This window comes from Malurus melanocephalus, unplaced genomic scaffold, assembly GCF_030028575.1.
Source record: "Malurus melanocephalus ecotype Western Australia unplaced genomic scaffold, MMel_1.1 scaffold_96, whole genome shotgun sequence".
NCBI classification, from domain to species: Eukaryota; Metazoa; Chordata; class Aves; order Passeriformes; family Maluridae; genus Malurus; species Malurus melanocephalus.
This window is the reverse complement of record NW_026623328.1, coordinates 268,508-282,549: the sequence shown is the minus strand read 5'-3', so window position 1 is coordinate 282,549 and position 14,042 is coordinate 268,508. Positions and strand designations below refer to the sequence as shown.

Sequence of the window (14,042 nt, the reverse complement as noted above, 5' to 3'; positions counted from 1 at the left end):
AAAAAGAAAAGGAAAGAATTTGTTCAAGGAGCTTATTGGTGAAGACCAAATTAAAATATCTTACTTTTGTGGCCATAATGCTGTGGCAGCATGACTACAGACTCCATTGTGCCTCTCTTGAGGTTAAAACTTTAAAAGGAAGGGAAGACTTTAAAGTGAGAGTTTAAACCCCTAGAAACTCCAGCAGAAAATTTCGAAACTATCTTGAACAGAAGGTTCTTCCACTTCAACAAAGTGCACTAATTTGAGAAAAAACAGAGGTTTATACTGCTTTTTTATTTTTAGGGTTTTTTTTAAGTGACAAAATGGCACTTATTTATAGGTTGGTAAATGACAGCAATTTGTTAACAGAGTTGTAACTCACGTGACTAAACAGATTTGCATTTGGCATCATAAACTTTGTGCCACAGAAACATGCTGTTCCATTAACATGATCAACCACAATGTGTTTGATGTAAATAATGTGAACATGGAAAAGCAGGTTTCAGAAATCATGACAATTATGGGCAGATAACTCTGTTTGCTAACCATGATGTAATTACATAAAGAGAAAACTTTTATGGTTATAAGTTACCTGCCCCTGAACCAAGCCCACTCCCAAAGGAAAAAACACCCAAAACCCAAGATGTTTAAAAATACGTAGGGATGATAAATGCCATAGTCCTGGGCTGAATATCTTATCAGTTTGGACTGATGAAAAACAAAAATGCACTCATGATCTAAACATATTTAGGTTGAGGAGGTTTCTAGATTTACATACTGCTCCCTTCATTAGGAATTAAGTCATGAAAATGCAGAAAATCAAAGGGAAAGGGACAGATGAAGAAAGTCTGGAACTCAATTTTTGTTTCAAAACTTTTCTAACTTTTGAGGCTTCTGAGGTRTAAAARTTTAGACAAATGATAAAATGTTCARATTATTTTCTRAATAGTTGGAGAAATGACATTAGACTATTTGAACACAAAGAATTTTGAGGCATTTTGTTTTTAATTTGCATACAGTTCTTAGAGTGAATTCCACATGAAGAAGGGTGAGATACAACAGAGCTCATTTATCATTTCACAGGTTAACAGAACGAAGTAAACATCTGTCCTTCTTATTAATTAGCATCTACCCCTTACTCCAACTTGTCACTTCCTGCTGCAAGTCCCCACATCAAAGAAATGCATGGACTAGTTCCAAATTCCACAGACATTCACACATGGACTTCAGCGATACTGCAAATTATAACAGCAAGAAAAAACTGAAATAGAAACACTTTAGATGACCTTATATTCTCTTAATGGTTCACAAATGAAGAGCAAAATTCTCAGTAAAAAAATACTTCAGTTGTTCAGCTCAGCTATTCATCTGACTGTGGCTCCTCTATGGAGCACACAGCTAAGGAGAAAATATTTTCTCTCAYGTAAGAGGGGGCACTAAATCAGAAACAGAAGTCTCAAAACAGCCGTGCTAAAATGGAACCTCCCAAAAATTTTTCTCTGGAGCACAAWTTGAACATGCTCTTACCTTCTACATACTGATAAAGTTTTCAAGCTATATAATTTCCATACACAGTGGCATCTGACCAGGTTTTTTTGGCTTATATCAAACTAGCAAATACCATCCTGACCAAAGTATATTACATCAATATTATACCCACAATAAAACAGTGGCATGGTGCTAAAGACAGCATCATCTTTCTTCATGCTTTAACGAGATCAAATAATAGTTAAACGTAGATTGAAAGGGGAGCAGTAACAAATCTATCTTGCAGATCTTTCCAACAAAGAGATTGGAAAGTGAAGCTCTCCAGGTAAGACAAAAGAAAGGCATAAGCTGCAAAGGAGTTGAACCTACCAACAGCAGCAGCAAACCCCCATTACTAGAGCAGTCTTTATTCAGGTCTTATAGCAATAAATACCAGTTTAGCCTTCTGCCTAAAAACTGACAGGGAGCCTTTTTCCTGGTGTAGCATTCCAGACTGTGACACTGTTCACAGTGAGTTGAATTAAATAAACAAAATGGATTGTGTTGAAGTGGCAAATCAAAGAACTTGGAATTGCACACCTCTGATAGCACAAGGTTTGTATTGGCACACAAGCCTACACATCACAGCACATCTGTCAATGCCAGAGATTCCATTTGGGATATATCAGTTTTTTCCTCTCATGATTGTGGATTCTCCAGCAACTTAACTGAGTCTGAAATACATCAGTATCAGAGAAGAGACAATAAAAATATTTGTACACTTCAATATTTATTAAATCTCTAGCAATTTTTTTGCTATATATTTAGTACTAGTGTGACAAAATTCCTGATAATTCTATCTCATGCAGGTAACTTAAATGAGGAGTTAGCACTATCTAAACTGATGAACCTACCACTAGGGGGTTACTGGGGAGTCTACAAGACAAGTATTTTCTGCAGCAATGACACCTAGGTGGGTACACACGGAACACAATGGGCTCAGCTGAATGTACCTGGCAGGGTCTAAGGACAGCACGGCCTCCAGAAGGACTGGAGGGGCAACATCCTTTGGCCTAAACAGACTTGCCATTATTGTCTCCAACTCAAGCCTTCTTAAACATGTTGGAAACTACTGTTAGGAGAGAAGGTGTTTCTGTAGTTAGTCAAATAATTTAACTTTCTCTAGTTAAAGTTGCTGTGATTTGTGTTCTCTCTTTGATGAAGTAAAATGTGTTACTCTACCCAAATTGCTATTGTTTAGGTCACAACAGAGATACTGAGATACTGTACCTTTCTGCAGCTGAAGCCAAAGATTGCCGATAGATTGCTGCTATTCCTTCTCTGCAATTCCTTGRTGAATATGTTTTCATCAATAGCAACTATGAAAACAAACTCTCTAGAGTCCAAATTTTTTAAAAATATATTACAGGAAAAATTGTAAATCTACTTGTAAATCACTTATTCTATTCTCCTACAATTCCCACAGGTTTCAAAAACATAATAATTATAAATGCAATTATTAAAACAATAACAAGAGTTGTGATAGTCTTTTGTTGTACTGGGCATTTCCCTTTTTAAGCTGAGATACATTCTAACAGAAATACCACAGTACGAACCAGATAATTTCAATTATAAAACAAAACACAAACTATTCAGTCCAATGTTAGAGCATGTGTATGTGTGTATAATACTGTAAAAGTAGTCACACATTAGAGGTATATAATTGAAACAGCATTTTCTTTCATGAACCTGCTATTATTGAGGCAGTGACAAGGTTTCCATGTCTTTGTTTTTTGAGCTCTTTAAAGAATGGCTATTGCCACATTTTGTAAACCTAAATACTGTACAAGCAGAAGCTTGTTGGTATCAGGTAAGGAGTAATACTAGTAGTGCAAACAGCTGCAGAGACAAATCCTCCAGTTTTGGGGTTGAACCAGCTATATAACACTGAAAGAGGACAGGCTTCTTCTTCAAACCCACACTCATCCATGTTTCTCCACTCAGCCATACATCCTTCTCCATCTTGGTCTTCTTTTTACAAGGGTACTTGGGGGAGAACCACCAGCTCATGTGATATTTATCATATGAAAGATTTCTTGACTCTTTTCCTACTTATATTATCAATGTTTTAGAACAAGTCAAGGAATGATAAATACCTCAAGCATCAAGAAAGTGACAATAATACTGACTTAGTATCTTTAGTAAAAAGTGAAACATTCTCTCCTGAGATATAAGTCAAGGGAGGAACAGGAATGATGAACCTAACACTGTACCATTATTTGATCATCATGCACCTCAGCTGAGCAGATGGGAAAGAACAAGTGTTTATCRCCCTCTGCTCATCCAAAGCTATGACAGGCAATTTATTTAGCTAAGTGCTTGGCATACCAGTATGCTGTCAGAGCAGTTCTCAATGTGCTGTCCCCCTTTAGCTTATTTCTTTCAAAGAAAAAAATAAAAGAGAAAAAAASAAAACAAAACAAAAACAAGGAAGAAAAATCTCAGCAGGTTAACCCTCATCTTCTCTCAGCTCTGTGGGTAGAAATTTGTATTGCTGTTGGCGGATCTGAGCCAGTTTTTTCCTTGCCTCTTCCAGCTCTCTCTCCTTCTTCAGCATTTCTTCTTGGGCTGCAATGATCTAGAAAACAGAAGTATGAATCATGATTRCAAGGAATACTGTCTGTAAAATAAGATTTCTTTCTCTATGACACCACAGTCACAGCTGGCCCTTGAGTATTCTCCAGAGTAGCCCAAAATTTCARTGACTTAATCAGGAAGAAAAATCTCAAATTTTTCCTGATCCCAGGACTAGGCCATCAAGAAAAGTATTGTGTCCCCACTTGTTTCTTAAAGACAACTTAAAAAAAAAAAAGAGAAAAAGAATCTACCACCATAGTTTTACCATGCATCCATGATGAATTTTACAGTGCTGCATTCMCCCAACATTCAGCAGGGTGGGGGTTTAGAACATGTAGAATAAGCACCATGTCTTAAGATAATGTTTGAGTGACAGTAAAACTGAGCATTCCTTACTGCAGGTATCCACACTATTTTCCTGTACCTCAGATGTAAAAAAAGACAGTAGTACAGACATGCAGAAATAATCAAAGCCAGTATCTTTTAAGTAGTGAGTGCAATATATGATGTACCTCATTCATTATAAGGACTATAAGAAGTTGGTACCTCAAAGCCTTGAAAGCTACTTTTAAATATTGTTATTATTTCCCAAAAATTATTATGGCCACAGTAACAAAACATCATTGTTTTGATCTCTCTCTCTCTATTTCTTTGCTAAAATGTATGCAAAACTATTGTTTCATTAAGATTTGGGAACATTTAAAGTACATAAGAGAATTCTGAAAAGATAATTATAATATCTGAAATATCAACTAATAATTATTTGTTAATAGTTAACAACTAACAATTAATAAATATAATATCTGAAAAGGTAATTAATTAACCTMAAAGATTCATTTAATCAGAACAAAAATAAAAGCTACTGGACAATGGTAACTGCTATTACAGCAAATGCTCAGTGGAGAAGTGCAGACAMCATGCAGCACATCACTGTGCTCTGATGTCAGTGGTTACCTGGCACTGAAGCATCAAATAATTGATCATGGCTTTCTGAACAGGTTTATCCAGCCTGCAATGCAGCAGGTGGACATTGTAACAYTGCTTATTTCTGTGATGGTATTTCCCTGCTTTATTTCTGGAGTGATTGTACCCACCTGAGCAATGCCACCCACAAACTTTGTTTTGACCACAACATCGTCGTCCTCTGCTTTTCCAAACGCTGCTTTTTGGGCTGCCCTGACAAGATTGTCTGATGCACGCTTGACAGCATTTCCTGCAGCCTTTGAGAAAGACAAGAAACTTATTAATAAGGGCAATGCATAACTAACATGGATTTGTCTGAACATCAAAACTAAAACATCATTGCTTGACTACACAAGAAAGGTATGGGGTTTCTTTTCCCCCCATGAAAAGCCAATTAATCCTTGAAAATCTGTGGTAAAGAGATGAACAAAATTCCTTTATTTAAGAAGTTGAAAGCTGGAGAAGTCACAAATGAGATTTTTTTCCCCCCTGGTTTGAAGTAAAGCAGTGAATGAAATTGCAAGTTATATTATGCTGATCAAACCTTTTTTGAGAAAGAAGAACAGAAACTAAAAGCTAGTGTAAAAAGATATAAAACAATTAAGTTTTTTAACCAATGGACTTTTTTTCAGGGCAACATAGCAACTTACATAGCCATGATTATTTCACATTTAAACTTTCATTTCCTAAAATTTCTCAGATTTTTAAAGAGAAACAGTCAAACATTCGTAATACATCTTTTGTTGTCTGAACTGGATATTGCCAGCAGGCCAAGACAGCCTGCTCCCACATATGGAGACACTGACACTAGGAAGGGAAGCCACATGGRTCAGCTCTGAACCTGCCCTCCACCTTCCTCCACTCTTATCCCATATTTCCAGCTGCATCTCCCTTTCAACTCTTCCTCACTGAAATGGCCCAAGAACAAACTATTTGAAATTTGCTCTGCTCAGTCTGGAACTCATCCAGACAAAATGGAAACATTTCCAAATGTTTCATTAAGTTTTGGAAGATTCTGTAACAGTGCATTCYAAATTTACATTCATGGGAAATGCAGTTCAGTTGGGGTATGAAGGAGAAAACCAAGACACTCAAAGTCCTGAACACAACCTACTGTTTAAAGCTATGTGAATGTCTGCTGGGGGCAAAGCCAGCTGCAAAGTCTCAGTAGTTTTGGCAAGTCCACCAGTAAAAATATTTAGCAGACATCAACTCAATGTTTTTGCTATGATAAAGGACATGATTTCCAAGTGCAAGCTGCTCTTCCTTTCACCTTTCATTAAAATGAAGCTTGGTAAAATGGCAAAGTTCAATTTTAATCCATGCCTAGCCTTGTTTCCTTTTCACATTCCCTTCCAATTTCTCACATTTGATRTCTATTTAATAAAATTTGCCCACARTGACTGAGAACCCTGAATTTCCTGCCAGAGCTGAGAAAAGTCTATAGTACTTGATTTTCTTTCTGTTTCTATTGTTTCTTCTKCATTTAAAATTCCTTCAGACCCATCCTGGCACTTGGATAGTRCAGTGCAAGTTTCATGATGAACAGAACCATCTTCCAGTTCCTGACACCTCCCTACACCCCTTTGGTAATGTCAATCTACATGAATCCTCAATAAAGCACTCAACCCATCTCAGCTCTATGACTTCTATGACATACCATCGTTTTCTATAGACACAAACACATTTTTCTCACGTACATTTTTTTTTTCCTCCTAAATACTTAAATAACTTTTCTGCTTTAAAAGAAATGACATCAGTTGCTTTTCTGCTTTAAAAAAAGGTGACATCAGTTGCTCATGCTCAGACAGATATTTAGTAATATGTATGTCTGTTGGACTTGATTCTGTCTGTCCATATCTGAACTGCTGCACTGAGTGTCCATTAGAAACATCTGTTCAAGTACAAGAAAAAGGAGAAACTTCACTATTTACCAAAGATGTCATAAAAAAAGCAGATGAATTAGTTCTTATATTCCAGGCTAAGCCTTCAGGGCATGATGTCAGAGAAGCCTGTAGTCATTAAATTACTATCCTCAAATAAAACTCCTGGAGACGTTAGATTTTACTTCTCAAAACACAGTACTAACTCAGCAACAGTTCAGAGAAGCTCAGCATGAAATAGATGTGTAAAGTAGAAGGGAACCAGTTTCATGCAAAGAAGCTCAATCAGACTTGAGATGTTGCATTAGGTGCTCTTCTTATTTTTGTCTAATAATGATTCTCCATTTTAGAAATGCTCCATCTACATCTGCTATCTCTTAACTCCTACAAAGGAAGACTAACCACAATCCAGGCTAGCACTTAGAGAAATACTTTGTTTTACACATGCATAATCCTGGAGTGCCAAAAYAGTATTGACATAGCACTACCATGGGTTTTCAGTAATAACAAACACAAGTACCTGTAGCCTCCTCATRGCTTCAGAGTCATGATCAGCCTTGACTTTGCAAGCCACAAGTAAYTGTGCTGTAGAAGCTGCAACTTGTTTGGCAGATGAGATGAGTTTCTCCTCACTAGCGTGGCCTTGAACTGAGGCRTTTGCTGCTTCACAGAGATTGCTGGTTGCAGCTGCCACCATTCGGGCCTAGAAGGCAATAAAAAAGTCACTGTGTATTCCCACAGGATGTTATTTCTTCAAAGAAGGTGCCAGTTTTCTCAAGAGAAGTAGTTACTCACAGCGGAAATAAGTCCCTGAGACCACTGTCCATCATCAGCTGCATTTGCAGGGATTGCTCCAACCTGAAAAAACAATTCAGARATGGCTTACAAGAAAACAGAAAATAAAATTGCTTTTTCTCAGAATTAGACCACCAGTAATCCATTAAAAAAAAAGGAAATACCTGTACCTGTGACTATGCCCAGCACATTCAGGAGCAGAAAATCCAGCTGGAAGTTAGTTTTCAGAGTAACTGTGCTTCCAGCACACATCTGCCTGTCAGGAAGTGTACTGCTTCAACTGACCCATTCTTGGAACACACAGAAGGAATTACCAGAATAACCAGTAATTACCAGAGTACTGGTGGTTGGAACAGCAGTTCCTAATCTCCCAGGCTTTAAAATAACTTACTTCTGTCTCCATAATACATTTGAATTTACATTATTCTTTCATCTCTTCTGATTCGGGCACTGTGGGAAGGTACAGATCAGGAAGCTTCACAGGAAAGCCCYCTAAGTGCCTTCATGCCTAATAATGGCACTTGAGGAGAGCAGCCCACTTTTCTGCATGAATTTTCCACTGAAGTGTTCATGGCACCAGCAGAACCAGMAACAATTGGAAGCCAGTTTTCTTCCCATGTTAGATGAAAGCAATGAAACTAAACTCTACAGGTGGTWGCCAGACACACGCCCAGCTGCCTGGGTCTGGGCTGGAAGATGTGAAATGTAAACATGGGGCAGAAACCTGTGTTTTCAAAGAAATGGAAACAGGGATTGCTGCATAATGAGAATTCCAAGGAACTAAATAAAATCATGATGTGTAGGATCAACACAAACAGAAGATATGTTCTCTCACAGCTATGCTGACACTTATGTAACTGAAAAAAAAATCAAACTTTTATGTAACAAAAAAAACCCACTAGGTCCCTGAACTATTTAGGTTTCAAGGTTTTATTGCCTCATTATCCCCTGAAAACATATTTTAAGTAGACCACAGATGAAGTGCTCTGTGCTCCTGCTAGAACCAAAATCACAAGCTTCCCAAAATCTTGGCTGAAGTAGACAGCATAGCCTGATTGTGGGATCCACGATACAGCCTGCTGCCAGTTAAGAATCAGATGAAAATGGAAATCATAATTACACAACAACGATGGTGCTATAATAAATTGTTCTCACAGTCAACATATCTGGTTGATGTTTAGATTTTAAGTTTCAAGGTATACTAACTGTGAAAAATAGTGGTTTTCATCCAAAATAGTGAAATACTAAATTATTTACAAACCCTCAATTCTGACCATACCAAAAGGATGTCATAGGTTCTAAACACTCTTTCCATTGGTCCCAACAATAACTACAAGCACACCCATTTTAGTGTACTGAATTTACATGCAGGCCTATGCYCCCATTGAATCACAAGACATTGAGTGCAGTTACTGAGGCCTTTTGCTATTCTGGTCCAGAGTAGAATTGTACATTTTTACAGYTGGGTTTGGATCCCCAAACTGTTGTGTGGGACTGTGCATTACTAGCTGGGAGCACAGATCTTCATCTGCAAAAAACCCACACAGTAAAACTCCCCACAACTGAATMATTTGAAAAGCCAAACACTTGATTACACTTGTGAGGTTTAAATAAACATAACTGTGGGATTTTTAAAATCAGGGCCATGGGTGAAATCTGGGCTATGTATTGTGATGAGCAATGATGAATTTTCATTTTCATTAGTTCTTCCCAAGCTTCTTTCCTACTGTTTTTAACAGAGTACAGTCAGGGGACAAAATTCAATTATGTTATTGTTGCTATGTGTCCTGTTTACCCACCTTTCCCTGAGCCACCAGTTCCCTCTGGGCTGCTGAAGCTGACTTCACAAGGGCACTGGTAGCAGCTGCAATGGATTTAGCTGCTTCCAGGATCTGTTCTTCAAAATCCAGAGTCTCATCTGCTTGCTATAACCAAGAAAAGACAATRTTACACATTCACCTGAAAGCAGTTATACAAAGACAAGAAGATTTTGGAACACAYCACTAAATTCAGTAAGACATACAGCATCATTTTCTGCAAAGGAGTTTTCTGTGGACTAAAGCTGGGAGTCAACATAAATTAAATATTAGCTTGCCCTTATGGCTGCTTATCCAAACAGAGTAGCACAAAAGATACTTAGAGAATCCCATCAACTTTCTAATGCATTATCTCCACTCTAAACTTCAGAAAAACGCAGGTCTCAAAAGAAATTCTTGTTTTTCCTATCAAGATTATCTTTGTAGTGCCATAATAGTGGCTTCCAGTATTGCTAAACTCGGGAAAGCATTTTCTAAATACTTAAAGACTTAAGGCATTGAAAAAGAGTAAKGATAAATGTGTGTTGTCTCTTTCACCTGTACTAAGGAATGTAAAGTAAATACCAAGCAAGAGCATAGATTTAACAGCTTTTGGTAAGAGCTGTCATTGCACAGAAAACAGCTTTGTGCAGCAGTCCAGTTTAGTGATCTTGGAGATAAGAAGTTCCAAAGGTCTGTYTAGAACACTTCAGTCATCCAAGCATGTCTTGCAACAAGTAGATCAAAATCAGCTGTTCCTAATGTGGTTTCTTACTATTTAAAATGCAAATTTATTGTTCTATAAAAACAACTTTCCTGGCTTTCTAGTAAGTCCATATAAGCAAGTTTACCAGCTTCTGAACAGTTAACGAAACAGAGAGATGAACAGTTATTGTTATTTTATACAGAATCGGGCCTGGACTGTGTATTCTGATAGTTTTTTATGTAAAATAATCCAACAGAATGTACTTTGTTTGTGATCTGATCACAAGCTGACCAGAATCCAAGGCAGTATGATGAGTAGGGCTAGTGGCTACAATATCAGGACATTCTACCTTGTGACAKATGAGGCTTATCAAACAAGAATTTATTCTACCTTTGGCAGCCACAGCATTCTCGTATCACACTGAYGCCTTAGGATTTTTAGCTTCTCTATTTTCATGTATCTGTATTCTTGTACTTCTCTAGTGTACAGCACTAACGCTCCTGTTCTCCCATTTTAGACAAAACAATTCCTCTCCAGGCTCRACACTCAAGGACACCTTACTGCTCAGGACCCCAAAATAYGTAAACAATGGAGAAATGGGGGGAGCAGCTTGGGGAGATTGACATCATCACCTGAAGRTGTCATTGGACAATATGGGGGGGGCCCAATATATTAATAAGACAGAACTTATAAAAGGTGWRGGTCTYGTGACTCGAGGTGCATTTTGGGTGCAGCCTCATGAGGAGGCTTTGTCTGCCCTCAATGTATCRGTAGGCCTGTATTAAATTTGTCTGCTTTTATTCTCTTAACTTGGTCCGACCTCTGTTTCAGGAAAGCCTTGTTTTAGGCATYAACACAACTTCAGAAACAACAGGCAGTGAGTTGGAAAATTGGGCCCTTCATTTGCAAGTCTAAGCGCACCCATCTAAATTTAAGTCAGGTTTAGCTCTCTGTTACTATAGTTTGATGAAACAGTAGTCAGTTATGAAATAATAAGATAATGAGTAATTACAAAATGGCCCATCAAGCAGTGCTCAGTCTTACAGCACTTCACATAGCTGTCACATAACTAAAGTCCAAGAGATGAAATAATAGCATCCACAGACACCAGAMAAACTGAATAATCTGAAATAAAAACTAAGGTGTAGGTAAAGATGTTTGGCACTTGAAAGTTTTTGGGTTTTTTTAGGAAAAGCCACCTAATCCATGGAAAAATATTTGTCTTGCCTTGCTATTGGGCTATCCCATCAACTAAAGTATATGTCTTTGTAATAGAAGAAATTGCTTTGGAAAGTGAGCAAGTCATGTTCCACATGAAGTTTTGGCAGTGCTTGCAGTGGAACATCATGACCATTATTATACCTGAGTGCAATCACATCAGCYGTCTACAGGCCTCAAGTCTTATTTATGAAACTCTTATTTCATTGCCAGAGGGATTAAACAGAATCCAGCAGAGTCTCAATCAGAATTATTGTCCTTACTAAAACAGATGCATTGACTTTGATTTGACTAGACTGAAACTGAAATATCAATGAAAGTACCACTGAATGACAATAAATTTAACAGACTATTACTGTGCTTTTAAAAGACTCTTACTGCCCTTCTAGTTTTGTCCTAGACCTCTTGCTATCAAGTTTTAAAATTTTCATTTCCAACATAAAATATRTTACGTGCATTACTCTTTATATGTCAGCATTGTCAGGAATTCAAACTTAAGCGAGTGAGAACTTCARTATCTACTTATTTATTACAAAGGAGGTGTCAATCTCTGTTGAAGTTTAATAAAATGCTCATGGCCATAGTCTGATCTATTGGACAGCTGTATGCACCCTGATGGAATCCAATTTGTGAAAAAAACGGACACCAAAAAGATGCTGAACAAAAGCAGTTCTTGAACTCAGTTCAGGGTAGTGAGTTGACTAAATATTGCACACAAGTCCTAAGCAAAAATTACTACTTTTCAAAGAGAATGCCAAGAAATCCAAGCGTGCACTATCAAGAATGCCACAATGACTGGATTAACTTCTACCATGGAGCAGCAGGTGAAGCTCAGCAGGAAAACAGACAGCTAAACCTTAGTATCCCATCTGGTAACAGATTTTTTCTCCCCTGGGTACCAAATCAGTTTCTTTCCAATTATATTGAAATATGGGGGCTTGGGGAAACAAGCCATACCTCAAGTTTCTCAAACTTTTAAGTCATAGATTCCCTGATGTCTCAACTTAAACTTTTGGAAAAAAAAAATCTTCTGACAGCTGATCCCTTCTGTGAAGARTTTATTTTTGTAGCAGCCTTACACAGCATTCAAACTGTTGAATGCCTGCTTTTCATCTTTTCTAACAAATCCTTCTTTTCTAGTCCTTCCCTGTGGTTTTCCCTTCAGCATTCTCAGGTGTGACACAGATCTAAGAGCTGGTTCCTCCACGGGGAGGCAGCTCAATGCTCAGCCAGCACTGTGGGTGTGTTTCCTGCCTGTGCTCTCCCAAAAGCATTCCTGAGCTGTAAGACCAGGGAGCAGCACAAGAAAAGTGATTATTCCACCATTTGCATTATTAAAAGAGTGTCTCCTGAACTRTTTAAGCTCACACTTACAAACAGCACCCTGTTTACATGTGTCAGTTCACAGCCTTCATGAATAAAGCTGAGAGCAATGATGTTGTACATGGCAGAAAATATCTCCTTGTGAGATTTTAGAGCAGGTTTATTTAAAAAAACAGATCTCTGACAGAAGTGAATAGCCTCTCCTTCCTGAAGCAGCCCCCATGAAGATCAGCATCTCATTTTCCTCAAGTTTAAAGTAAATGCTGTTATTTACTATGTACAGGTATAAATGGACTGGAAAATGAAGTCACCAGAACAAACATTAGGCTCACTACAAAGTCTGTAGAATGGAATATCCTAAAAATATTGATTRTGCCATAGAAAACAAAACAAAAAAGATGCTTTTGTAATGTATTTTAACCATTTTTCTACAGTATCTCCATTATTAGGGGTAGCATAAATGAAGCCAGGGTTAATAGGAAAACAAATTAGCCCCCAATCTTATTGCAAAACAGTAGCAAAAATTACAAAAGACAAACCATTTTATTTTCAAGCATCTCTCATCTTCTCTTTCATAACTAACAAACCAATATGAGTAAGTTACTACACTGAGCCATGGAAAACACGATAACCATTACAATGAAAGTCAGTTCTTGGCCCTGAGCTGCTGCTCACTGTCACAAAGAGCCCTGCACCACTTAAAAGTCTCCCCAAGAGCAACTCTACTGAYAAAGGAGCCCTCCATGTATGCATTTTAGATTAGGAATCTGCAGGAAGTCTTCTAACCTGCTTGTGAGTGACTGTACTCCTTCATATTGCCTTCTACTATGTTAAAACCCCCGGAGACAGGGCAGGACACTGTAGAAATATGTTTGATATATAGTTGGATTAAAWAACAACCTAATATATCAAACATATCACACAGAGTCCTGCAGAAAAAGGCATCCAGGTTTGATTCATCTTGGGTTCAAAAAAAAAAGGCCCCACTGCTGAAAGCTACCAGCAGGGAACTCTGACTACTAAAGACACCCGTGTTTGGAGGGAAGGGCCTGCACAGAAGCTTGAAGGACAGACAGAACAGGGTAGGGACAGCAATGCTCTCTCCTGTTGGACCTCATCTACCATACCTTTTTCCTCAAAAGTGKTTTTTTTTGTTCAGAATTAGCATGTAGTTTGTATTAGACAAAATATTTTTCTTCTTCTAAAATTACTAGTTTGGGGGGTTGTTATTTACAGGCAGTATCATATTTGCATAAGAGAAGGAATACGTGT

At 37.8% G+C, this 14,042-nt stretch overlaps 1 protein-coding gene across 5 annotated transcripts in view; it reads right to left on the bottom strand.

Moving 5' to 3' along the window:
- Positions 1-187: 187 nt before the first annotated feature.
- TLN2 (talin 2) overlaps positions 188-14,042 on the bottom strand; it is a 142,393-nt gene continuing 128,538 nt past the window's right edge. For all 5 annotated transcript variants that reach the window (XM_057368620.1, XM_057368619.1, XM_057368622.1 and 2 more), the window contains 5 exons: positions 9,527-9,652; positions 7,728-7,790; positions 7,453-7,635; positions 5,181-5,306; positions 188-4,087 (listed from right to left, as the gene is read on the bottom strand). In XM_057368620.1, the coding sequence (XP_057224603.1) occupies positions 3,959-4,087; positions 5,181-5,306; positions 7,453-7,635; positions 7,728-7,790; positions 9,527-9,652 (627 nt within the window). In that variant the 3' untranslated portion in view covers positions 188-3,958. The remainder of the gene's footprint in view (positions 4,088-5,180; positions 5,307-7,452; positions 7,636-7,727; positions 7,791-9,526; positions 9,653-14,042) is intronic.